Below are 26,230 nucleotides of genomic sequence, written 5' to 3' on the forward strand. Positions count from 1 at the left end.
CAGAACCTCTGAAGAAGGGGGCGTCGCCCCAGAAACGCATTAACCGAGGCTGTCATGCAGTAAGAAGGACGTGTACTCCAGTCTGAATGTTGCATGCTGTGCGATGTTCTCACAGTGCTGACGAAACTTCTGTCATTGGCTCTCAAATACCGGCTGTTTTGTGAGTACATTTCTTGCTTTTACTATTCAATGAATAAAGACTTCAACACAAGGGAGGCGCGCTGGTTTTTGTGTTTCCTGTTTATTATGGGAAGAACATTATGAGAAGAACGTTATGAGAACACTATGAGAAGAACGTTATGAGAACACTATGAGAAGAATGTTATGAGAAGAACGTTAAGAGAACACTAAGAGAAGAACATTATGAGAACACTATGATAAGAACATTATGAGATAAATGTTATGAGAACATTATGAGAAGAACGTTATGAGAATAGTATGAGAAGAACATTATGAGATAAATGTTATGAGAACATTATGAGAAGAACGTTATGGGAACACTAAGAGAAGAACGTTATGGGAACACTAAGAGAAGAATGTTATGAGAACACTATGAGAAGAACATTATGAGATAAATGTTATGAGAACATTATGAGAAGAACGTTATGAGAATAGTATGAGAAGAACGTTATGAGAATGCTAAGAGAAGAACATTATGAGAACACTATGAGAAGAACATTATGAGATAAATGTTATGAGAACATTATGAGAAGAACGTTATGGGAACACTAAGAGAAGAACGTTATGGGAACACTAAGAGAAGAATGTTATGAGAACACTATGAGAAGAACATTATGAGATAAATGTTATGAGAACATTATGAGAAGAACGTTATGAGAAGAACGTTATGGGAACACTAAGAGAAGAACGTTATGAGAACACTATGAGAAGAACATTATGAGATAAATGTTATGAGAACATTATGAGAAGGACGTTATGAGAGCACTATGAGAAGAACGTTATGAGAACACTATGAGAAGAACGTTATGAGAACACTATGATGAGAATGTTATGATGAGAACACTAAGAGAAGAACGTTATGAGAACACTATGAGAAGAACATTATGAGATAAATGTTATGAGAACATTATGAGAAGAACGTTATGAGAACACTAAGAGAAGAACGTTATGAGAACACTATGAGAAGAACATTATGAGATAAATGTTATGAAAACATTATGAGAAGAACGTTATGGGAACACTAAGAGAAGAACGTTATGAGAACACTGTGAGAAGAACATTAGGAGATAAATGTTATGAGAACATTATGAGAAGAACGTTATGAGAATAGTATGAGAAGGACGTTATGAGAGCACTATGAGAAGAACGTTATGAGAACACTATGAGAAGAACATTATGAGATAAACATTATGAGAACATTATGAGAAGAACGTTAGGAGAAGAACGTTATGAAAACACTATGAGAACAACGTCATGAGAATAGTATGAGAAGAACGTTATGAGAATAGTATGAGAAGGACGTTATGAGAATAGTATGAGAAGGACGTTATGAAAACACTATGAGAAGAACGTGATGAGAATATTATAAGAATGTTATGAGAGTGTTACATAGTTACATAGTATTTGAGGTTGGATAAAGACATTAGTCCATCAAGTCCAACCTATAGGATCTCATTCTTAGGAGTACTTGTACCCCTGTATATTACCCGTACCCCTGTATATTACGGTCCCTTAAAAAATTGTCCAAAAGTTTATTGAACAGTTCCACATTTTTTGCTGAAATCACTGCCTGTGGCAGTGAGTTCCAGACACTACCCGCTCTCACTGTGAAGAACCCCCTTCGCCCCTTGTGCTGGAAATTTGTTTCCACCAATTTTAGGTGGTGGCCTCTACTTTTTGTAATGGAGTTAATTTTAAACAGTTTATCGCTAATGTTGCCGTCACCATTGAACATTTTGTACATGGAAATCATATCCCCCCTTAATCTCCTCACCTCCAATGTGAACATGTTTAAATTTAGTGTGATGAGAAGAACGTTATGAGAATATTATAAGAATGTGATGAGAAGAACGTTATGAGAATATTATAAGAATGTGATGAGAAGAACGTTATGAGAATATTATTAGAAGGTTATGAGAAGAACGTCTAGAGCTGTCATCCTGATCCTGGCTTCACTACCAAGTGTGTCACTCACCTGGAACAAGCGTGCAGCCAGTGAAGCCTGAATTCCTGCATGCTTGTTCCTGGTCAGTGGCTCACTAGATGAGGATGAGGATGACGGCTTTGAAGCCAGCAACTTTATAAACAAGTCAACAACAATTGCTCCTTTCCACTGCTTCCTCCAATTGGCTCAGTATTCCACCAATCAGATTCTCCGCTCTGTGATCAGCAGTCCTTCCATTTGATCCCTTCCATATGATTCCTGCCACATATCCTTATACAACCTCTCAAGACATATACCCCGGCATAGAGGGGCTCAGTGAAGGTGGTGGTGAAGGTGTGGAGGAGTCGGATCGGGTCACACAGTTCATAAAAGGAGATCCGCCCGGCCTCATAATCCAGCTCTATCCTGACAATGTTTATGGAGATATTGCCGGGTACTCGGATCTCCTTCCTGTCATGTGTCACTGAGTACTGATTACAACCCCATCTCCTCTGCAAACCCCAGGACTTCTTATTATCTCCAATCTCTGACTGACCTCCTCTCCTCTCTATACTGGGGTAACACATGCCGACTATCCAGCTATCTGACCCCCCGACATCCACTTCCCAGTGATGTTGCTCTGAGGAGAAACTCCGACTGCTCAACACCTGAGGATAATACTGAAATCTCTCCGGAGTTTCTGGACGATTCTGATTTATATCTGACTTTGATGCAGATTTCCTGTCATCTGATATCTGTAGATAATTACTGGCTGTGTTCTCATCCAGTAATATGTCTGTAACCCCCGACACCCCCGATGTTTGCTGCACAGCCCCAATATTTGGTCCTCCAGCCTGGAGGTGTGAGTGTTGTACGGTCGGGGTGGGTCGGGGGCGTGGCCTGGATGGTTCAGCAGTGATGTGACCTTTGCCCTTTGTACTAGAATGTGGATAGACATGTGTGCCTGGACCTTCCTGTACAATTACCCCAGACATGATATCAGATATACCTGTGTGTAATGTGTGTGAGATCCCAGCCACATCCAGATCCCCTCCATCATGGAGGAGTTCATCATGTCTCTCTCTGTCCTCATCATCTCCATCCTCAGTATCACACAAGTCACCTGTGTCTGATTCCTGTAAGACAGTCAGTGGATCCGTCATGTTACACAGCTCCTCAATGTGACGCATCTTCCTGGACACCTCGTCCTTCTTTACTTCCAGCTGCAGGATCAGATCAGAGAGTAAAGCTTGCTCTTCCCTCCTTGAGATCACACTCAGGACTCTCTTCTCCAGGTCCTCCAGACGTCTCCTGAGGTCTCTGAACAGGGCAATGACTCTCTCTGTTTCACCGGCTGCTTCTCCTTCTACTTTCCTCCTGTGTGCCTCCAGACTCTGGACTATTTTCTCCGTCTCCTCTCTCTCTGTCATCAGTTTCTGCAGAACATTTCTAAGTTTCTTCTTCTTCTTCTCAGAGGCTTCATCCAGTGACTCCACCTGATGTCCTTTATGTCCTCCAATCAGACAACAGGACACACAGATACAGGCAGAGTCCTCAGTGCAGTAATACTCCAGGATCTTCTTATGGACGGAGCATTTCCTGTTCTCCAGGGAAGTGGTGGGGTCACATAAGACGTGTTCTGGTGCCTTGCTGTGGACTCTCAGGTGGTTGTCACACAGAGAAGCTTCACACATCAGACAGGATTTCACAGCAGGTACAGGAGCGTGATAACACTGAGTACAGAGGACCCCGGACTCCTCCTGATCTGGTTTTGGAGCCACAATGTTAGGCACTTTCAGATTCTCCTGATGGGCAGGATGTTTCTCAAACCTTTGATTACACTCAGGACAGGAATAACCGCCAGACCCCTCCTGTGTATCCAGCACACCACCAATGCAGTCCTGGCAGACATTGTGTCCACATTTCGGGGTTACGGGATCTGTCGAAATTTTCAGACAGACGGAGCATTCCAGCTCAGCTCCCAGATCAGCAGACGCCATCGCTGACAGCAGAATAGAGAAGTGACAGTGAAAGTCTCTGACACTCGTTACCCAGTGTGACTGAATATGTACATTTCTATTCAGATTGTGAAATATGCTGTTATTCACTCCTCCCCTTCACAAGATTCTCCTGCTACACCCTCCTTTAGTCACGGGGAGTTAATATACAAATACATGACAGCTCCACAGCACCACTAGGTGTCCAGTTCATTTTACTGTACAAGGAAATAGCAAATGTGTTTTGGGGTTCGAACGTCCCTCTTCCATAGGGCATAGGAACAAAGAACATAAAATAGCGTAAGACTATGTGACTATAGAAGATGTATATGGTATTCTCATGGTGAATATCAGTATAGATAAGAAAGGGTATATAGTAAAGAAACTAAAAAAAAAAAATAGCTAAAATTAACATTCACACTGATTCATAAAAAAGAGAAACCAATCAGAAAATTAATAAATAATACACTCTAATATTTATTTCAGGATAAAAAGCTGCCTCATATCTCCCTCTTACATTGTGGCCTTACCAAGAGGCCTACATGCCACCAAGCCACTGTACCATGTTTGTGGCTATTATCTCTGAAATAATACACTCTAATGTTTATTTCAGGATAAAATCTGCCTCATCTCGCCCTATTACATTGTGGCTAAACCAAACTGCTTACATACTGCCAAGCCACTGAGCAATTTTTGTGGCTATTCTCTCTGAAATAATACACTCTAATATTTAATTCAGGATAAAAGCTGCCTCATCTCTCCCTCTTTCATTGTAGCTAAACCAAGCTGCTTACATACTGCCAAGCCACTGCACACTTTTCATGGCTATTGTCTCAGAAATAATACACTCTAATGGTTATTTCAGGATAATAGCTGCCTCATCTCTCCCTCTTACATTGTGGGTAAGCCAAGCTGCTTACATACTGCCAAGCCACTGAACACCTTTTGTCGCTATTGTCGCTGAAATAATACACTCTAATGTTTATTTCAAGGTAAAATCTGTCTTGTCTCTGCCGTGTACATTGCAACCTTAAAAAGCTGTTTACATACTGTATAGCCACTGAACACTTTTTGTGGCTATTGTCTCTGAAATAAAATGCACTCTAATATTTGTTTCAGGATAAAAGCTGCCTCATCTCTCCCTCTTACATTGTGGCTTAGCCAAGCTGCTTACATGCTGTCCAGCCACTGCACACCTTTTATGGCTATTGTCTCAGAAATAATACACTCTAATGTTTATTTCAGGATAAAATTTGCCTCATCTCTCCCGCTTACATTGTGGCTTAACCGAGCTGCTTACATGCTGTCCAGCCACTGAACACTTTTTGTGGCTATTATCTCTGAAATAAAATACACTCTAATATTTGTTTCAGGATAAAATCTGCCTCATCTCTCCTTCTTACATTGTGGTTAAACCAAGCTGCTTACATACAGTACTGTCAAGCCACTGCACACGTTTTATGGCTATTGTCTCAGACATAATACAATCTAATATTTATTTCAGGATAATAACTGCCTCATCTCTCCCTCTTACATTGTAGGTAAACCAAGCTGCTTACATACTGCCAAGTCACTGAACAATTTTTGTGGCTATTATCTCTGAAACAATACACTCTAATGTTTATTTCAGGATAAAATCTGCCTCATGTCTCCCTCTTTCATTGTGGCCTAACCAAGCTGCTTACTTGGTGTCCAGCCACTCAACAATATTTGAGACAATTTTTTTTTTTTTAGATAATACTCTCTAATTTTTAAAATATATGAAGTCGAGGGCAAAAACTGCTGTGAATCCTGCAATCAATTTCTCTCTGTTCCACTAATATCTCATACAGTACCCCTAGTCCATGGAGATACAACAGAAAGTGGTAATAATGTCACGGACCTGGTTGGAGACTGAATGTGTGAGGAGGCCTCCTTTGCACCTCGTGTCCCGAGCACTCTGGAGTTGGGGACGGAGTCCAAGCAGACAGCAAGTGGCACGGGTGCCAGTTGTGATTACGCCGTGCAAGCTGGAGTCCAGGTGCTTAGTGAAGAGCAGAGCAGGATCCGTAAGTTAGTGATCGCTGAGATAGGTGGCGCTGTGATTACAGCGCCACGGTCTCAGTGATCACATAGAACAGAGGAAGAACGGACGGACGGGCTCTATGGTGAGCTCCTATCCCGTGGTCACGGGTCCCCCAGAGGAGCGGGGGGGAAGGCCCGGGCTCGATTGCCGCTCGGTTTTAATACAAGTGATCTGAATAGATCACTTGTATCAAACGAGCAGCGGCTCCCACTGTACATTTAGCTCTGCTTTGCAACAAGCTATTCGCCCCGGCGGCCGAAACTGCATGTTCTGGCCGTCGGGCAATAGGGATTCACTCCATAAGACGCACACACATTTTCCCCACCTTTTTTTGGGGGGGGGGGGGGAGTGCGTCTTATGGAGCGAAAAATACGGTATATGTAGATCTTCTTGTTAGGGTTGCCACCTTTTCTTTAAGCGAAACCTGAACACTCTAGCAACGCGCAGACTTTTTTTTAGGAGAATGAGTCCTGTAAATAGCGCCACCCATTCATATGTACTGTAAATATTACAGTTGAGACTATTTTTAGTGGGGGGCCAGTAGCCCCTATCTTAATTTTGGTTGCCCCTGTCTGCCTGACATCTTGTGTCCGGGTTTCTGCTGCCATGAAACCCGGACACAGCATTTAAAACCCAGACTGTCCGGGTGAATCCTGGACAGGTGGCAACCCTACTTCTGGTGCACCAACAAAGTATAGCAGGAAATGTTATGCACCATGTAAATATGGCTGGTCACAAGACATCGCTAGACTCCAATACTTAATGGTATCTTACACCTTATTGAAGGCTCTCACGTGCACATTTTATTAATTTGTTTAAAAAATACCACCTTAAAACTAACACGATGGGCGAATGTATGGTTTGTCAGCAGTATTGAGGCTCTCCATGATAAATGAAGAAGGTGTGCACTTGAGAACCTTCAAGCTCCTGGTTCGTCCCTGCCCCAACGACGCTTTAGCAAACTACCTGCTGAGCCCATAGTATCCAACCGGTGTCCTCCATTGATTCACATGTACCGACTTCTGGCATGTTTCTGGTTATCTGCTGCATCTTCCATTGATTCTTGTTTAATGACCTCTGCCTTGCTCTTGACCACCTATGTCTGTCTACAGCCAGCCCTGACTTTTGGACTGTTCCTGGTGACCTCCGACTCATGGTCCATGTTACTTGAGCAGGGTAAACCTGTGTGTGTGTGTAGTCTGATGTCCCTGTCCCTCAGCTCTGCTTCTTGGTAACAGCTGTCCTACGACCTCATATGTCTGCAAGCGGCAAATCTGAAATCCACATCTGTAATATGTTATATTTATCTGACTAAATCAATTCACCCAAAATAATAAAATATAAAAAGCAGAATACATTTTCTTTAAAGGAACCAAAGATAGAAACCTGGAGGCCGTCTCTAATGAGTTGGTGTCTGCTGCAGGCCGACATCCGGATCTTGTGGATCGGTGGTTCTCTGATCGATGATTTGGGTGCCGGATTTGTAGACACAGAAGGTGTGGCGCAGTACGTTCCTGAGTCTTCTATGGGGCTCTGGTGGCTTTATCGGTGTGATGGCCATTTTTATTGTGATGACACGTTATGTCAGGATTATTATTAGGTGTAGCTGTTGGGTTACGGAGTTCGGTGGAGATCGAGGACGGCCATAGACGGCACAATGGAAGGAAAATATGTTTCTGATTATGATCATGGCCACCAATGATAATGTCTTCTCTGCACGGCCGGAGGGGATGATGGGACAGTTGGAGGACGATGTTCCAGCTTGTGGATGACGATCCTTCTGTGGAGGAGAGTGTGAAGGACGGAAAGTGCCACACGTGATGCGCCTCTGCCAGTGTTGGTGATAGTCATAATGGACTGTTAGTTGATGGTCAGATATCTCCTTGTCTGCTGTTCTTGGGGAGATATCTGACCATCTATAAGGATCGGGGTCAGTGGTGGCTTCATATCAATGATTAGCTTTGGGATGAAATGTAATCTTCAATGTAAAGCTTATTTACAGCCCAAATGTTTTATTGTCTAGTGTTGGATGCAGTGGGGGAGGGGTTAGAACCTCTGTCAGGTTTCATTGTGATCTGTGGTTGTGTCTGGGGAGATTCCCCCTCTCTATGTGTCCTGATGACCTTTGTCACCAAGACAGGAAGTGATGGGAAATCCCTTCTTAGAACTGAAATAAAGGGAACTTCTTCCAATGGGGACACCTGTTCTGGTGACAACTGAGAAGATTTCCCCTCACTTCGTAGATATTTCTTCTCACTTCCTGTTGTGTCTCTGGGACAGGAAGTGAAAGAAAATCTCTTAAACAGGAAGCAGACCACAAAAAAGGAACGGAACATTTAACCCTTCCCTTTAAAAAAAAATGGGCTTTGCCTAGACCCTAACTCCAGCCAAAGTTTTTTTCCAGTTTTGGATGGAGTGAGAGGAGGTACAATTTCTGTCTGGTGTTTATTTCCATCTGTGGCATCATGCGCGGTGCACTTGGGCCGGTCAGAGACACAGAGGAGATAGAAGCTTGGCAGTTCAGGTCTGGTTACATGGAAAAGTGGCACACATATGGACGTATGCCCAGACTGTCAGAGTATTTGGTGGAATGGAGTTTTCTCCCTTCCTGTTTATGGGCTGCATACTGCCTGTTGGTCTCCTATGAGCTCTGCTTACTGTGAGCCTCCTTCATCTTAGCACTTCCAGCCTCTGTTTTTGTTTTTATGATCCTTCAACATCTCAAAAGTGACATCACTGCTGACTGAATACAGAAGGAGGCGTGTACAGCAGGCGGGCGCGGAATGACATCAGAACGGCTGTGTGGTTGAGTGACAACCGATGACCTGAATGGCTTCTCCACCAAAGTGGTTCTGATGAGCCGCTTACATTCATCTTCCCTCAGCGGAGTGGGAGAGGAATTTCCTCCTCGGATCCATCTAGTGGTGGGAATGCCGTGTGAACTGTTCTATAACGATCACTGGTCATACGAAGCAGAAGTAGATATTGTTTCCATTATGTTCTGTGTTTGTGTCTTATATAGAGAAGAAAATGATTCCTGGAAGACAATACTGACCATAGAAAGTCCTGATTGTCCCCCAAACTCTGCCCTGTGTGTTCCATCGCTATGACAACTCATGACAGAGATATTGTGGGATGTGATGAGGAAACCAACAAGCTGAGATCACGGTGAAGGTTCAGAAAGTTTATTTAGAAGAGAAGAGTTACAAAGTAAAAGTAAAGATGAGAAAGTAGAGAGATGAAGACACGGAGATCCTTAGACATGGCGGGTGGACCAAGGATCTGACCTCTTCATCTGACCTCCAATCCTGGACAGTTGTCATGGAGGACCGCCCCCAAACATAAACATGTCACCTATGACATCATTGAGTGAAGAATTTGTACAAGCAGCACATCATTCATTACAAGAGACATTCATTTCTGTCATCTCAGAACACCTCATCAGCTTGTCCCACCTCCAGACCCCCAAATACCTCATTGTAGAACAAGGAGACCAACTGTCACTGTGTTCTACAACAAGACATTCCAAGGATCCGGAGAACAACCATTTGTTCTAATCACATCTTTCTGTAAAGTCATTCCAGCAAGTCAGCCTGTTATTCTAGAAAGAACCCAACATGAGCATAGAAGCACTTAGTGATGTCATCTCATCATTAGTAACGCAGATCAGAAGGATTTTTCTTTATCACATGAATAGGACCATAGAGGAAATGTAACCATTGTTCTGCCCCATAAGGATCATAGAGGTGCCGGGACTGAAGGGGAGAATGGGGATTGAGGTAATAGTCCAATCACTATCCTGTCACTTCCTGTCCAGGTGACAATGTTCTTCCAGACATCCCGATCCTGGCTACACTACCTAGTGCGTCACTGACCCAGAACAAGCCTGTATGCTTGTTCCTGGTCAGTGACACACTAGGTAAAGACGTGAGGTTTAGGATGAAGATGACAGTCCCAGTGCTTGCAGCTTAATTAATAAATTATTAATGTTTCTTGTCCACTACCCTCTCCTATTGGCTGAGTATACCACCAATCATATTCTCCCCGCCCTGTGATGTCACCAGTCTCTGGGCAGATTTCTCACCTCTGATTCCCCCCAGATATCTTAATACAACCTTCCCCTACACATACCCCGGCATGGAGGGGCTCAGTGAAGGTGGTGGTGAAGGTGTGGAGGAGTCGGATCGGGTCACACAGTTCATAAAAGGAGATCCGCCCGGCCTCATAATCCAGATCTATCCTGACTCTGTCACTGGAGACATTGCCGGGTAATCGGACCTCCTTCCCGTCATGTCTCACTGAGTAATTATAACACCTCATGTCCAAAGTCCAGGACTTCTTATTTTCTCCAATCAGTGAATTAACTCCCAACCTCTCTATACTGGGGTAACACATCCCGACTGCCCAGGCATCTGCCCCCCCGACATCCACTTCCCAGTGATGTCGCCCTGAGGAGAAACTCTGACTGCTCAACACCTGAGGAAAACAAAATCTCTCTGGAGTTTCTGGACGATCCTGCCTTATGTCTGACCAGGTTGCAGTTTTGCTGTCATGTGATATATGTAGACTATTGCCGGCTGTGTACACATCCAGTAATATGTCTGTCACCCCCGATGTTTGCTGTACAGCCCCAATGTTTGAACCTCCAGCCTGGAGGTGTGAGTGTTGTACGGTGGGGGTGGGTCGGGGACGTGGCCTGGATGGTTCAGCAGTGGTTTGACCTTTGCCCTCTGTACTAGAATGTGGATAGACATGTGTGCCTGGACCTTCCTGTACAATTACCCCAGACATGATATCAGATATACCTGTGTGTAATGTGTGTGAGATCCCAGCCACATCCAGACCCCCCCCCATCATGGAGGAGTCTATCATGTCTCTCTCTGTCCTCATCATCTCCATCCTCAGTATCACACAAGTCACCTGTGTCTGATTCCTGTATGACAGTCAGTGGATCCGTCATGTTACACAGCTCCTCAATGTCACGCATCTTCCTGGACAGCTCGTCCTTCTTTATTTCCAGCGCCCGGATCATATCCGTCACGTAGAGGGAGGTCCGCTCTGCCTGCCCGGAGATGTCACTCAGGATTCTCTTCTCCAGGTCCTCCAGACGTCTCCTGAGGTCTCTGAACAGGGCAGTGACTCTCTCTGTTTCCCCGGCTGCTTTTCCTTGTACTTTCCTCCTGTGTTCCTCCAGACTCTGGACTCTTTTCTCCGTCTCCTCTCTCTTTGACATTAGTTTCTGAAGAACATTCCTCAGTTTCTTCTTCTTCTTCTTAGATGCTTTACCCAGAGTCTTCACTTGATGTCCTCGATGTTCTCCATCCAGCCTGCAGGACACACAGATACAGGCAGAGTCCTCAGTGCAGTAATACTCCAGGATCTTCTTATGGACGGAGCATTTCCTGTTCTCCAGGGAAGTGGTGAGGTCACATAAGACGTGTTCTGGTGACTTGCTGTGGACTCTCAGGTGGTTGTCACACAGAGAAGCTTCACACATCAGACAGGATTTCACAGCAGGTACAGGAGCGTGATAACACTGAGTACAGAAGATCCCGGTTTTGTCCTGATTACACTCCGTAGTCTGGATGGTCTCCAATATTTTACACAGGGTAATGTTTTTCTGAAGCGGTGGACGGTTCTGGAACTCATCTCTGCATTCAGGACAGAAATAACCTCCGGACTCCTCCTGTGTATCCAGCACACGACCAATACAGTCCTTACAGTAGTTGTGTCCACATTGCAATGTTACAGGATTTGTATAAAAGTCCAGGCAGATGGAACATTCCAGCTCAGCTCTCAGATCAGCAGACGCCATCGCTATCAGCAGAAGAGAGAAAGTGAAAGTCTTTCATTAACCAGTGTGAGCAGATTTGTACATACAGACACAGGGTCAGGCAGAGACTATGACTTGTATTTATAGGTAGGGCCACTATTAGAAATCATGGAGCCCCCCATACAACTTACCTGAAGCCCTCCAAGTGTCTCCTCATACACCTGAACACCCCTATTGTCTCCTCACTACTTCCCAGACACCCAAAGACACACAACCTTCCAGACACAGAACCTTCCTGTTCTTCCTTCCCGGTCTACAAATTAAAAGTGTAAACTTATGACGTTGTAGCCAGAGAGCAATAACTTACAATCTCAGTTGCCTTGGAAGACAGTTGACTCAATCAGAATCCCACCTTGAAGATGGTTGAGACATTCATTTCAAACCTGTGCAGATCTTGTCAACATCCCCGTTAGGTTACAAGATCTTAGTATGATCCGCACCACCAATGCACACGTGGATGGGATGGAGACTAGCACTAGTGAGAACAAAGGAACTGCGGGGAGAGGGAGATAGGGACAAGTGACGAGGGAGCATGGAGCCGCTTCCCGGCCAACAGGAAACCGGGCATCGTGTAATGGCGCGCTGCCCCCGGCTTCCTGATACAGGAAGTACTCGTGCGAGGCATCGGAGCATTTGGGCGAGTACGAGTACTCGCGCAAATACTCGGTATCAGCACCGATATTGATACTTGTGTCGGTATCGGTGCATCCCTAGTATGGGGAGAGTTAGAACTAAGGGCGGAAGATAGGGAAAAGTGGACTTATGGGGCAGCTAGGGACAGATTTTGGTAAAAGGCAAATTAGAAACAAATAATGTTAAACAGCAGGCCACAATGCATGAGTAACATGGCGTTCCCCGTCTGAAATATGAGAGTGCAAGACAAGGAGCAAACTTAGTAAAGAGGTCCAAACGTATAAGCAAGGACGTTTGTCATGGAACATCTGGAATACAATAGGGAAATAATGCAAATATCATCACTATCAGGATTATTCACAGAAGGGTGCAGAGTTTGGAGAAGGCCGGAGAAGTGAACTCTTACCGGTTCATTCACTTCTCCAAACTCTTCACCATTTTGTGAATAACCCCGTAAGACCTGTAAGCTTCCTTTAAAGTAATGTTAGCTGGATGAGAAACAGAGGACTGCCGTGGCCATGCCAAAGTTCCAGGATATGATCCTAATCAAGTTTCTCATTTTGAAGACGGCACCTTTCAAAAACTGAGTTCATATTTCCTCCCGCCCGTGCACCCTCCCCCAACTTTTCCCTTGAGATTGATAACACAACTATCCAAACCTCCCCCCATGCCAAGGTGCAAGGTGTCATCCTTGACTCGGACCTCACCTTTCTTCCCCACATCCAATCACTATCCAAATCCTGCCGCTTTCACCTTCCTAACATCTCCAAAATACGCCCCTTCCTCACCAATGGCACTGCAAAACTACTCATCCACTCCCTTGTTATCTCTCGTCTTGTCTATTGCAACTCCCTCCTCATTGGCCGAACTCTACACAGGCTCCTCCCCCTTCAGTCTATCATGAATGCAGCTGCTAGACTCATCCACCTAACCAACCACTCAACCATTCATTCCACACAGCTCCCTCCTCATGTATCACTGGCCCCTCCCCTTTTAGATTGTAAGCCCTCAGGGGCAGGGCCCTCCTTACCATCTTGTCTTGAATTGTATTGTGATTGTAATGTCTTCCTTATATTGTACAGCGCTGCGCACACTGTTGGCGCCATATAAATCCTGTATAATAATAATAATCCTCTTGTTCAGATAGAAGAAGTCTTCTTTCATTATTCTGACTTTCTGTAGCTTTCTGTTGATACTTGGCATTGTTTTCGTAATCTGCCCCATGGGCCAATGGACTCCTTACAAGAAGTCACCCACTTGTAGGTAGGGTGTGTTAGTTTGCCATTTGCCATGACCATGAAGCTTAGAAAAGGAACTCCTTAATCCAATGACTCCATAACACATTGTGGAGGAGTGGAACCGGTTTTGGTTGCGGTCCGTGAACATCGGGGCGGTCAAATTCTTCAGGAGTAGCAGCAGCTGTCCCAATTTTTGGGTGGGGAGAGTGGCTGGAGTGAGCAGCACTGGAGACTCTCGGGTATGGGGACACTGGAACCTGTGATCTAGCAATAATTATGGCAAACACCTCTGCAAGAAGCGTGACCATGATTCCATGAGTGAAGGGTGACCATGATTCCATGAGTGAAGGGTGACCATGATTCCATGAGTGAAGGGTGACCATGATTCCATGAGTGAAGGGTGACCATGATTCCATGAGTGAAGGGTGACCATGATTCCATGAGTGAAGGGTGACCATGATTCCATGAGTGAAGGGTGACCATGATTCCATGAGTGAAGGGTGACCATGATTCCATGAGTGAAGGGTGACCATGATTCCATGAGTGAAGGGTGACCATGATTCCATGAGTGAAGGGTGACCATGATTCCATGAGTGAAGGGTGACCATGATTCCATGAGTGAAGGGTGACCATGATTCCATGAGTGAAGGGTGACCATGATTCCATGAGTGAAGGGTGACCATGATTCCATGAGTGAAGGGTGACCATGATTCCATGAGTGAAGGGTGACCATGATTCCATGAGTGAAGGGTGACCATGATTCCATGAGTGAAGGGTGACCATGATTCCATGAGTGAAGGGTGACCATGATTCCATGAGTGAAGGGTGACCATGATTCCATGAGTGAAGGGTGACCATGATTCCATGAGTGAAGGGTGACCATGATTCCATGAGTGAAGGGTGACCATGATTCCATGAGTGAAGGGTGACCATGATTCCATGAGTGAAGGGTGACCATGATTCCATGAGTGAAGGGTGACCATGATTCCATGAGTGAAGGGTGACCATGATTCCATGAGTGAAGGGTGACCATGATTCCATGAGTGAAGGGTGACCATGATTCCATGAGTGAAGGGTGACCATGATTCCATGAGTGAAGGGTGACCATGATTCCATGAGTGAAGGGTGACCATGATTCCATGAGTGAAGGGTGACCATGATTCCATGAGTGAAGGGTGACCATGATTCCATGAGTGAAGGGTGGAGATTTTTTAGGTCAAGCAGCACAGTATCCATTGTTATTTTCCTGCAATCCCTATCATGCGTTTCCAAGAACCTCCCGTATGCGAGTTGAAACCCCATTTGTACTCGTCGTCGAAGAAATGTTTCACCTTTTCTGCCATAAGTCCTACAGCGAGATCTCAGCAACTTTACAATGTGGACTATACGAATGCTCGGACAAGTGAACAGCACAGCCCAATATCTGTTGTTAATGACACTGCCATGAGTCCCGCCTGTAACTACAGACCAGGGGTCAGAAACATCTACACCAACGTTAGTAAAGGGCGGAGCTTCATTTCTCAACTGGGAGATCTGTCATCTTGTAAGAGGCTTACCTGCGTTTCCACGGGCTGAAATACGCCCAGGTGGGAACTATGCCCATAGGGATTCCCGGGATTTCACTTGCTGAGCGTTTTTCAGCGCTGAAAAACGCCCAGGTGTGAACCCGGCCTAAACAAGATTGGCCTTACCCATGGTTGGCCTTACCCATGGTTGGCCTTACCCAGGATGAAACTCTCACTTACTTAGCCTCTTGGAATTATAACTCTGAGGTCGGCTACCACAGCTGTGTCAGGTCAGATAAGCAAACACCCGGGTCCCAGTATATAGTGATGTTGTTTTCACCTATAGCAGCCGCCTTTCCCTTAAAGGAGAACTATGAGGGGGGGGCTTTTCACTCACCTCATAGTTCTAGCCGACCTGTGACAATGAGACTGTCACAGGTCGGCTCAGTAGATCGGGAGGTGAGCGAACACATACCGGCGTTCGCTCACCTCTCGATCCTGTCACGGCTCTCTGCCGTGACAGGGGGAGGGGCTGGATTCCCCTCTCCCCGCTCCGATCTGCCAGCGCTGACTGGCGGAACGGACGGGGGAGGGGGCGGGTACAGCTGGCTCTGCCTCTAGATAGGCAGAGCCAGCTGTCACTCACGCAGCTGGGCACATCCCGACGTCTAAGTCGGGATCCGCTCCGGCTGCGGCGGTCTCAGTATACCGCGAGCTGTAGCTCCCTATATACTGAGCCTAGGGTGACAGGAGGACGCTAGTTTGTGTCCTCCCGTTACCCTAAGGAGAACTATGGGGAAAAACACTGACCTCGGGGGTTCTCCTTTAAGGCTAGTGTGCCTACAGGAACTAGGATACCCCCAGGACTTGGACAATATATACTCTAGGCCGTGGATGTCGCTACAGGCCCGCAGAGTTAACATATCATAGGGCAGTAGAAGGTGAGAGCTGAAGTGGAATCCAAGAGCGAAGCGAAAGGTCAGGGCCGGCAGCAGACGAGGAGAATCCGAGAAACGTAGCAAGAGGTCAGGGCAGGAAGCAGACAAGCAAATATATGAGAAACGTAGCAAGAGGTCAGGGCAGGAAGCAGACAAGCAAGAATCTGAGAAACCTAGCAAGAGGTCAGGGCAGGAAGCAGACAAGCGAGAATCCGAGAAACCTAGCAATAGGTCAGGGTGGGAAGCAGACAAGCAAGAATCCGAGAAACCTAGCAGGAGGTCAGGGCAGGAAGCAGACAAGCAAGAATCCGAGAAACCTAGCAAGAGGTCAATTCTGGAAACAAAACAAAAGAGAGCGCACTTGTTCAGCCAGGAGAGCCTATCACAAGCACTGAGGAAGAGGCTGATGATGTTTAAATAGGGCACCTCCAAGGACACAGGTCAATTCCAACTGGGGGCATGAGGCAGAAGCAGACCTCAAATCTGCAGCCAGCACACAAGCTGAAACACACTGAGGCCAGATTCCTTCACCCACAGCTGAGGGCTGGAGCTGCGGCTAGTGACACAGACGGATCAACTATATGGGCTACCTGACAAGCTGCTGCTTCATTGGATGCATCAGAGACGACATAGATCTCTTGTGGCATTTGTTAGGGATGCAAGAGCTTCAGAACAAGGCACCAGGAGCTGTTCAAACACATTCAATGGCTCCTTCCATGACTCCCACCATTGTTGTTTTTCTCTGGGTAAAGGGCTTTCTCAGAAGAAAGCTGTCTAAGTGGTATCTTCCCTATAAATGGTGCAGGGTGCTACAAAACCTAGTGGATGAGCGCATCATAAATGCTGTTTACTGAGGACAGAACTGCTGGTGAAGGGCTTGTCATGAAATGTGAACGTGTCTCACGTGAACATATGAAAGCAATCCAAGACTGCGTTGCGTAAGGGTAAGGTTGGATCCCAGCTCACATCCCTTTACACTGACAGCATGATGATCAGAGAGAAAAGCTCTCATTACCTTGTTAGAGACAATTGTGCGAAGCCCGAGGCCAGCGGTGGCAAGTCTATCCCGAGTTCTGGTTCGGAGAAGAATTGTTCCTTCTTCCATAGGCAGAGACGTGAGCCCACCACCTGTATAGAAGTTATTTTCTACAAACTGACATACACTATATTGCCAAAAGTACTGGGACGCCTTTACACGCACATGACCTTTAATGGCCCCCCAGTCTCAGTCCGTAGGGTTCAGTATTGGGTTGGCTCCGCCATTTGCCGCTATAACAGCTCCGCCTCTTCTGGGAAGGCATCCACAAGGTTTAGGGGTGTGTGTATGGGAATGTTGGACCATTTGTGAGGTCAGGTACTGATGTTGGGGGAGGGGCTACAATACTTTTGGCAATATAGTGTACATTAGATCCAAATTCCTTTTTGCCATCTTGAGCTGTCCTTCTCAGCCCATAAATTGCTTCTGCCGGATAGGGTACGGGCTGTTTACCGTAAACATTTACCGTTCATCCAGCAGTCTATGACTGTCGTTGACATCATTATTGCCATACCTTCGGAACCTGAAGACATTTCAGTTATCTTTGTGAATGATGGAACGTTGGCCGGGTGTCGGACATTTCAGCAACTGGATCTTGCCGAAAACGGGAGGGGGGAAACTCACATAAGTGTCAGGCCTGCCAAGAAGTCCCACCCGTCACTCCAATTTCCTGACCGGTCGTCTTGTTATCCCGGTGTTAGGTGGAGAGACTGATGGGAATCTCCCAGCCGGGATATGCAGAGACCCGATGAGCGAGGTGTAAGCAGAACAGGACCAGCAATACAATAATAATTAAAGGAACTACGCACAGTATGGCGTCAGTAGCCAGTAATTAGAATTGTGCAGTACCAAAAGGAGATGGAAACTCAGCATCAGAAATCGGGCCGGGTCAGCAACAAACCAAAGGCAACGGGTCCAAAGGGTAGTCCAGAAGAAGCCGGGTCAGCAACCAATGGAAGCACGGTACACAAGGGTAATCCAAAGGCAGGTGGAGGACAAGCAGAAGATCATAAACCTGGAATCTAATATAGCAAAGATCATTACACTCAGGATGCACACAGGAAATTCTATACTAGGGCAAAGAGAGGAAGGGGAGGACAGTATTTATAGGTGGCAGATTAGGTCATTTCCTGCAGCTGACCAGTAGGTGGGGTCAGAGCCCCCATACAATGTAGGTGGATAGGACAAGGTCAGCACAAAATCTGAACCCTCCAGTGGCTCCACAAGCAATGAAAACAACCCAGAGACCAAAGGTCCCCAGGATCGATTCCAGGCAAGGTCGTGAAGTTGTTTATCACATCAGGCCCAATGAAAAGGATCTTGTTTTACGGGAAACACCTTCATATCGAGCACTTGAGTGGAAGACCACCCTGATCCAGTCTGGCTTGCGAGGTTGGCACATAATAAAACATGGTAGCTACCAACATTCTTCCCCTTCCATAAGAGGTGGTGCAGGCTCAGCATGATCTCTCTCAAACACCTTCTGCATCATCTTTTCATCTCAGGCATTCTGTTCACGATGTGCTCCGAAGAAATGAACCGTGCTTCTTGCATGCTGATATGTCAGGGTTTCTTACCCTGCCTTGTACAGTTGCTTGCAGCAGGGCTGAAGTGTTCCTGACACCGTGGTTGCTCTCTGGCGCCCTCTTATGTCCAAACCCTCAAACATCATCACTCCGCTGCACTGGCTAGACTCCTGGGTAATTCCTGTCTCACAGTGATGATGTAGGCACCAGGTCACTAGATAGCCTGCACCTTGTCCATTCAGTCTTCGCCCATGTGTTTGTTCTGCTCAACCTGATATTTTCCTTTCGAAATAAAACAAAATAGAGATTGAGGACACAATCTCTTTCTCTGCAGCCCCAGCACTCAATGAACAGGAAGTGAGGTAGATCACTTCCTGTTCATTCATAACTGGGGATATGGTATCTGAATACTATGTCCTCAGGTATTTACAAACATAGTAATGATCAGTACTGATCACGGCGATGTTTGAATATTACAGGGATTGATTATTATTATTACATAGTATTTATATAGCGCCAACAGTTTGTGCAGCGCTTTAAAATATAAGGAAGACATTACAATCACAATACAATTCAAGACAGGATGGTAAGGATGGCCCCGCCCCTGAGGGCTTATAATCTAACTTGATCAGCAAATATTTCACATATTTGCTGATCGCTCCACAGCTCGCCTCCCCGCACCACCTAGCTCCAGACTTGGCCCTGTCACTGCTTTCTACTCCCCGCTGGGCGCCATCAAGTGGATCAGCTCTGTGTCCCTTCAGATCCCCGCTGCCTCTGCAGTGACAGGCGTGAGAGAACAGCGGCGATCAAAGGGGACAGAGACTGCAGCATGCAGCGGACTCCCAGCGGGAAAGAGAGCTGCAGAGCTGATGCAGCGGGGGGAGCTCTCCTCACTGCTGGGCACCGGCTTCAGGGGTCTGTGTCCCCTCCGATTGCAGCTGGACCGTTGACAACGATGCTCATGACCGACTAAATCGATTAGTTGTTTCAGCCCTACCTGCTGCTGTTGAGGGGTAACGTTATTGTTACATAGTTAAGATAAATGTCCATCGCGTTCAACGAAAATACAAAAATACATAAAAACATTCATCCACAGAACCCGCCGCTGATCCTGAGGAAGGCAGACAACCATTATAAAGCATGCTCCGAATTACAGGGAAACAATTCCTTCCTGATTGCCTGAGGAAAGAGGATCTTCCCGGAATCAACGCTCTACATCACAATCACTTCACTGCAAGAAACATGGAGATAATCCGTCTTCCCTCTCCCAGCCTGAGACAAAGGACGTATTGAGTGGGGGTGTTCTATCGATAGTCCAAACTTATCGAGTTGTGGGACCGCATGACTTCCGGTTTCCTTAGAACTACGAGGTACGCACAGCAAATTTCTTGCCCAAACCTCGTAGTTCTAAGGAAACCGGAAGTCATGTGGTCCCTCAACTCCATAAGTTTTAACTTTCGATCGATCAGGGGCCCTTCCCTCCATGTCCCTGAGCCGTGTTCAGACACCTCCCCCCTAACAACCTGTACACAGTGTATTATAGACGGTCAGACATCTCTGAGAACCCTCTTCCCTCTTGCAGTAAATATAACTCAAAATATACCCCAGTGGTTGACAGAAACCGGGATACAACAAAGACTTAAAATGCTCAAAGAAGAGGAAGCTTACTTCACAAACCAGCCGGCTGTGTGTGTGTTCGTTTTCCAAACTGCTCCCTCCGTCTTAGTCAATGAAAGTCTTCTTGTCTTCTCCTACCCCATGTCCTCACCGGGGTCTCCAACAACATGGCTGAAAAGCAGGAAGTTCTGTGACATCATTACCCTAATCTCCCCTCCTCCGTCATGTCCTCACCAGGGTCTCCAACAACATGGCTGAAAAGCAGGAAGTGCTGTGACATCATTACTCCTGGCATCCCACACTCTGTATGTTGTGCTCATGTGCTATTGTACAGAGTGTATATGGGCTTTGTAAATTTCTACAAACTCAGAGCTCTGGGTTGAAGAATTCAGGTAGTATTGGACTCAGGGCTCCGGGTGGGAGAATTCAGGTAGTATTGGACTCAGAGCTCTGGGTTGGAGAATTCCGGTAGTATTGGACTCAGAGCTCCGGGTTGGAGAATTCAGGTAGTATTGGACTCAGAGCTCCGGGTTGGAGAATTGTAGTGCTGTAGTATGTGAGTGTTACTCTGGCACAATCCATGGCAATGTTTTGGTGTGTGAACGTTGTATACATTCTCTGACAGAGATGGTGGCAATGCCGTGGCGTGTGAATGTTACTCTGACAGAGCCAGTGGCAATACGGTAAAGAAGTGGACATGCGGTACTCTTCCGGTGCTGTGACAACCAAGGCTGGAGAGGGGGGTGGTGGTGTGAGTACCTTGAGGCTGCAATGCACAGCGGTTGATGGTCAGTGGTGGTGATCAGGTAATTGTGTGCCTGGCTGTTGCTGGAAATGTGGGGGCTGAACTGATTTGGGGTGGGAGTTAGGAAAGGAGAAGAGCCGACCACTGTTACAGGCGGCACAACAGGGTGAGGTAGGCAAGGCAGCAGACAAAGTGAATGTAGGGGACACACATGAACATGGCACGGTTCTTTGCAGCATGTGACTGAGGTTGTGCTGTTTTGAGTTACAAGTCCAGACAGTCGAAGGGAGGAGCTTAACATGGGAAGAAGATCTCTGCCTGGAAGGACAGAACAGGAAATAGTCTCTGCAGCCACTGAAAGGAGGGGAACGGGAAGATGGAGGAAAGAGCAGAGGGCAAAGCTGTGCTGCTGGGTTGACTTCGACAGACTAAACTAAAAGAGTTTTCTTCTGTCCTCATTCTTTAGGGCCATCCTCCTCTGCCCCAAAGTGTTGACTTTCCCTTCTTCTCTTCCAGTTATCCCCCCCACAAAAAAGGTTTCTGGGAATTCACACGCTGGCACCCGTGGAACCCAGAGCAATCAAATCAACTTTATTTCCTGTTCATCCGAAGAAAATTATACTACAGCACGCCCGGTTCTAGTCAGGAGGAGGGAAGGGACACTTTGTTGATATGATATTTCAATAACCCATAAGGGTTCTGGTGGCTACAGAACTCATTTGAAGGGTCCATAAAGAGACAGAGATCAGCAAAGAAGACATTTCCGTGATTCCCTCAAGCTTTTAAACCCTCTTTACAGGGTTTGTGACAGACCATAACCCACCCCTGTCTGCATTCTATCACGTAGGACCACTGTTCAGAAGAATGACGTCATGTGTTCATGTGACTAGTGCACGGCCATTATCAGTAATGTCCAGGCCCAGACCGGAGGGTGCGGAGGCTTCTCACCAGACTCGTGTCCTTCTGTCCCTGGAGGTGGGAACAGGGAGAAGTTGGACAGCGAGTAGCACCACTGATGGGAACCGACACTGTGCAGGAGACGTCCTGATGAGCAAGCCGGGGGTCCACCAAGCAGACGGCGTGGAGCAGGAACAACAGACTGGAGCGTAGTCAGGAAAGCCAGAGGTCGGAAACCAGCCGGGCAGCAGAGTACAAAATCTGGAGGCAGAAGGCCTCTTTAGGCTTTTCTTCTCTTTTTTTTTGTTGTTTTATTCTCCATATCTCTAAAGGTGGAACTTGATGGACTTGTGTCTTTTTTTCAACCTGACTAACGATGTAACTATGTAAGGTAAAGTGCAGGAAACAGGCCGAGGTCAGGGGCAAGCAGCGATCCAATAGCAAAGTCCAAACAAGCCGGGTCAGGCAGGTCCCAGGAATCCAACAGGGACAATAGCTGAAAAGACCATCGGCAATGGAGCAGGGGCAGACTTGTCTTTATATGGTGAGGTTAACCAGGTAGCAGCATCACTTCCTGTGCGACGGCCGTTTGCCGTGTTTTCACGCACTTCCGGTTTGCGCGCATTGGCGTGTTTTCCGGCAACATGGGGATTGGGTTTGCGCGCATGCGCGGCCGCCATTTTGCCCTTACAAATACCCTCACTGACCTTGTGAGAAGGGAAGCGTTCGCCTCGTGTCTGGATGGAAGCAATGATGTCCGTGGTCAGATACTTTCCCCTTGTAGTTCATTCTCTCGAACCCTTTTCTGGCAGACCACCTCTTGTAATGCCGATCTGCACAGAGGACCGTTCTCCAGATGCTGCTTTCCAACCTTCGGGTAACTTTTTGAAGAGCTCTAGACTTCCTTGGAGACAATTTTGTGGGCTTGTCAGGTAGACGATGCAAATGTTAATACGGGAAGGCCCAAAGCGGAGGTGAGGTCAGCTAAATACAAAATCTCTGGGAGGTCAGGATTTTTGGCAGATGAAACGGGCGAAGTCTCATCTCTGCACTCCACAAGACTAGTGCAGGTTCGAGCACATTGCCCGTGGTCCTGTACATGGAATTGTTTCGGACAAGAGAAGTCCCCTCATCAACCCCATCTTGACCTGAGCGCATGACAGTGACCTGCGGTACCTTTACTTCCTGGTGAGGCATTACTCAGCCCCGCCCCCAGCACGCCCATCCCCACCTCCGTCACGCCCAGCCCCACCCGTGTCCTGACGAAGCTTTGGCTAGTGTGAAGGAGGAAGGGAGGAGCCTCCCGGTCCCTCACTTGCTCGTCACGGCTGAGTCATCGAGATCGATGGCCTCAGTGGGGTTTTTTATTTTTTGGAGCTTTGCCATTGGTCCAAGCCATCCACAGAGCTCACGCCTCTAACACAGAGTAGAGGCTGTGACAGCTCTTGCCTCACCAAGTTAGGTTACACCAGCGTTGGGGAAGCCCGCTGCCGTGTAACCTAACTACCTGTAAAGTCGGATGCAGCGGTGCCTGTAATTAAAGGAGAACTATGGGGTCAGTGTTTTCCCCCATAGTTCTCCTTAGGGTAACGGGAGGACACAAACTAGCGTCCTCCCGTCACCCTAGGATCAGTATATAGGGAGCTGCAGCTCGCGGTATACTGAGACGCCGCAGCCGGAGCGGATCCCAACATCGATGTCGAGATCCGCCCAGCTGCGTGAGTGACAGCTGGCTCTGCCTCTAGATAGGCAGAGCCAGCTGTCACTCACGCAGCTGGGCGGATCTCGACATCGATGTTGGGATCCGCTCCGGCTGCGGCGTCTCAGTATACCGCGAGCTGCAGCTCCCTATATACTGATCCTAGGGTGACGGGAGGACGCTAGTTTGTGTCCTCCCGTTACCCTAAGGAGAACTATGGGGGAAAACACTGACCCCATAGTTCTCCTTTAACATCCAGCGCTCCGTCCATGACAGGTTACACAGCGGGGGGGGGGATTTCCCTGATATGTAACCTGATAGAAGCCGATCTGAATGGAGAAAAAGCTGTCAGCTTCAGACTTGAAGCTGACAGCTTTTTCCTCCATAATACAAGGTGAGACTCTGCCTTTCCTGCTTCCCGACCGCATGTCCCTGATGCTCGGGTGCCGGGGAGGATGTAACTCCTGTGCTCATACGCAGGAGTTACATCACCAGTGGCCAAAAAGGACTTCCTAGAACCTGGATGCATCGAAGGGGCAGATGGGGCGGCTGTGGAGGACAGAGCTGAGGACTGCAGATTCATCTGACAGTGCCGGAGAAATGTTAGAAATAGAACTCCAAAAGCATGGAGGGAGAGAAAATTAGGACACAGGTCCCGAGAGACCATCCATCTAGGTGTAGGGATTTGGAGTGCAGGAAATCATCACATAACAGGCTTTAGGTATTCGAAGGGCAATACATGGAAATGGTTGCTGGATATCTCATATGGGACATCGAGCAGCGGTGGGAAGAAGGCTTGCGGGGACATACTTCCGTCTCCTTGCAGGTGGTCCCTCTCGATTCTCTCCAAGGTTGTGGTCAGGACGATCCTGAGCTAAGATCATTTGGTCAGAAGTGGTTGTTGAGATTCCACATAAGAAGGACGATGGAGAGCGGCAGATACAATTTGAAGTGAAGGAAGGTCACATGAAACATAAGACGAGGTAGTGGTAGGTGATGGGCGGGCGGTGGCAAAATGCTTGGAGACCCCGTGTTTTCAAGAGTACTGAATGTTGTCCGATTCTGCCCCATAGTTTCTGTGTGGCCCGTCTTGTGTATTGAAGCCCGCATTCACTCCAGAAGGTAAATGATTCACCAGTCCGGAGAGACTTTATAGAATAAGTTTCACTTGTGTTTGTAGATGGGAATTCTTTGAACCTGATTAGGTTACAGGCGACACATCCCGGATATTGGCATTTGGTTAGTGTAACGGCAACCGCCGTCACCGCTCACCTGGGAATCGGGGGGTACAGGTTTCTGCCTCACGGGACGGGCCGTCTGCGTTCCGGCGGGGTGCGCGCGCATCCGCTTCCGGGTTCGGACGGCGGGTGCGTTCCACCTTGGCACGCGGAAGTGCTTCGTCTCGTTCGGCGGCTCCTCCCCCCGCCTCTTAGCCCTATATAAACACCCCAGTGAGACAGTATGGCGTTCCAATATTGAAGACTGAACGCCTGCTGTCTCCTGGGACCCCCCATACCATCCAATACTGCTACCTTCTACAGAGGACCTTTAACGAACTCCACTTGGACCCCCAGCTCCTTCTGCTACTCCATTTAATCGCAAGTACCCTGGCATATTGCTCACCATTGAGTTAAACTGACTGTGTGTACAGAGAAGCTGGATTAATTTACATGCTCCATCTAGTGGTCCTTTTGGAGAATACACCTTTACCTCTAAACCATAGCTGTTATCTATCCTACCCTAATTGACAACCTGAACCTTTACATCTTTTGTTACTGTTACATGTGATTGGGTTTATGCAGTAATAATCCCATCCATCCTTTTACTTCTGTTTATTTTGGCTGTGATGCTTGAACCCTAACTCCCCGTTAAGATTGGGAGTGAAACCAGGGTTCCGTCTGATTGGCCTCCGCAGTTGTGATCCACAAAACCCCAACCTCACACCAGGTGTTACAGTTAGCATGTGACTGGAAAAACCTTCGTGGTTTCACCACAGCTGGATTGCCTAACCCCCTCCCCCCCTAAGTTTGTCTGAAGGTGCGTTGTGGTGTGGTGGGTCTTTTCCTAGGTAGGGATCTTGAAGTAAGATGTGCCAGTTAGATGAGAAGTTACACCTCTCGTCATGGGGGTGGGGATCATTCTTAGACTTTGGCAATATGAGTTTTTTCCTGTCAGGGTTGAGGGCTCAATTTCTAGAACTTTCTATAAGCCTTTTGGGGGAATGTTTATCTGTAACATTTTTCATGAGCTTTGTTGCTTGGGCATGGAAGTCTGGAACAGATTTCCTTCCACATTGAAATTGGCCTTCAGGGGATGTTACTTTTCCAACTCTTAACATTTTTGCTATGGAAGCCGATGGAGCCGTTCCAATCTAGTTCCAGAACAAATTGTGAT

General features: G+C 47.0%; 1 protein-coding gene and 1 pseudogene across 1 annotated transcript; both read right to left on the reverse strand.

The window, feature by feature from the left end:
- Positions 1-1,304: 1,304 nt before the first annotated feature.
- LOC108802713 (E3 ubiquitin/ISG15 ligase TRIM25-like) lies at positions 1,305-4,104 on the reverse strand. The gene is made up of 4 exons (XM_018574571.1): positions 3,069-4,104; positions 2,422-2,900; positions 2,156-2,257; positions 1,305-1,340 (listed from the first exon to the last, which is right to left on the reverse strand). Exons 1-4 carry the CDS (start codon positions 4,102-4,104, stop codon positions 1,305-1,307), a joined length of 1,653 nt encoding a protein of 550 aa, XP_018430073.1.
- A 3,641-nt stretch (positions 4,105-7,745) lies between these two features.
- On the reverse strand, positions 7,746-11,981 carry LOC108802714 (annotated as a pseudogene).
- Positions 11,982-26,230: the final 14,249 nt, after the last annotated feature.

The sequence above is a fragment of the Nanorana parkeri genome, unplaced genomic scaffold (genome assembly GCF_000935625.1).
Source record: "Nanorana parkeri isolate BGI_ZX_2015 unplaced genomic scaffold, ASM93562v1 scaffold3053, whole genome shotgun sequence".
NCBI lineage: Eukaryota > Metazoa > Chordata > Amphibia > Anura > Dicroglossidae > Nanorana > Nanorana parkeri.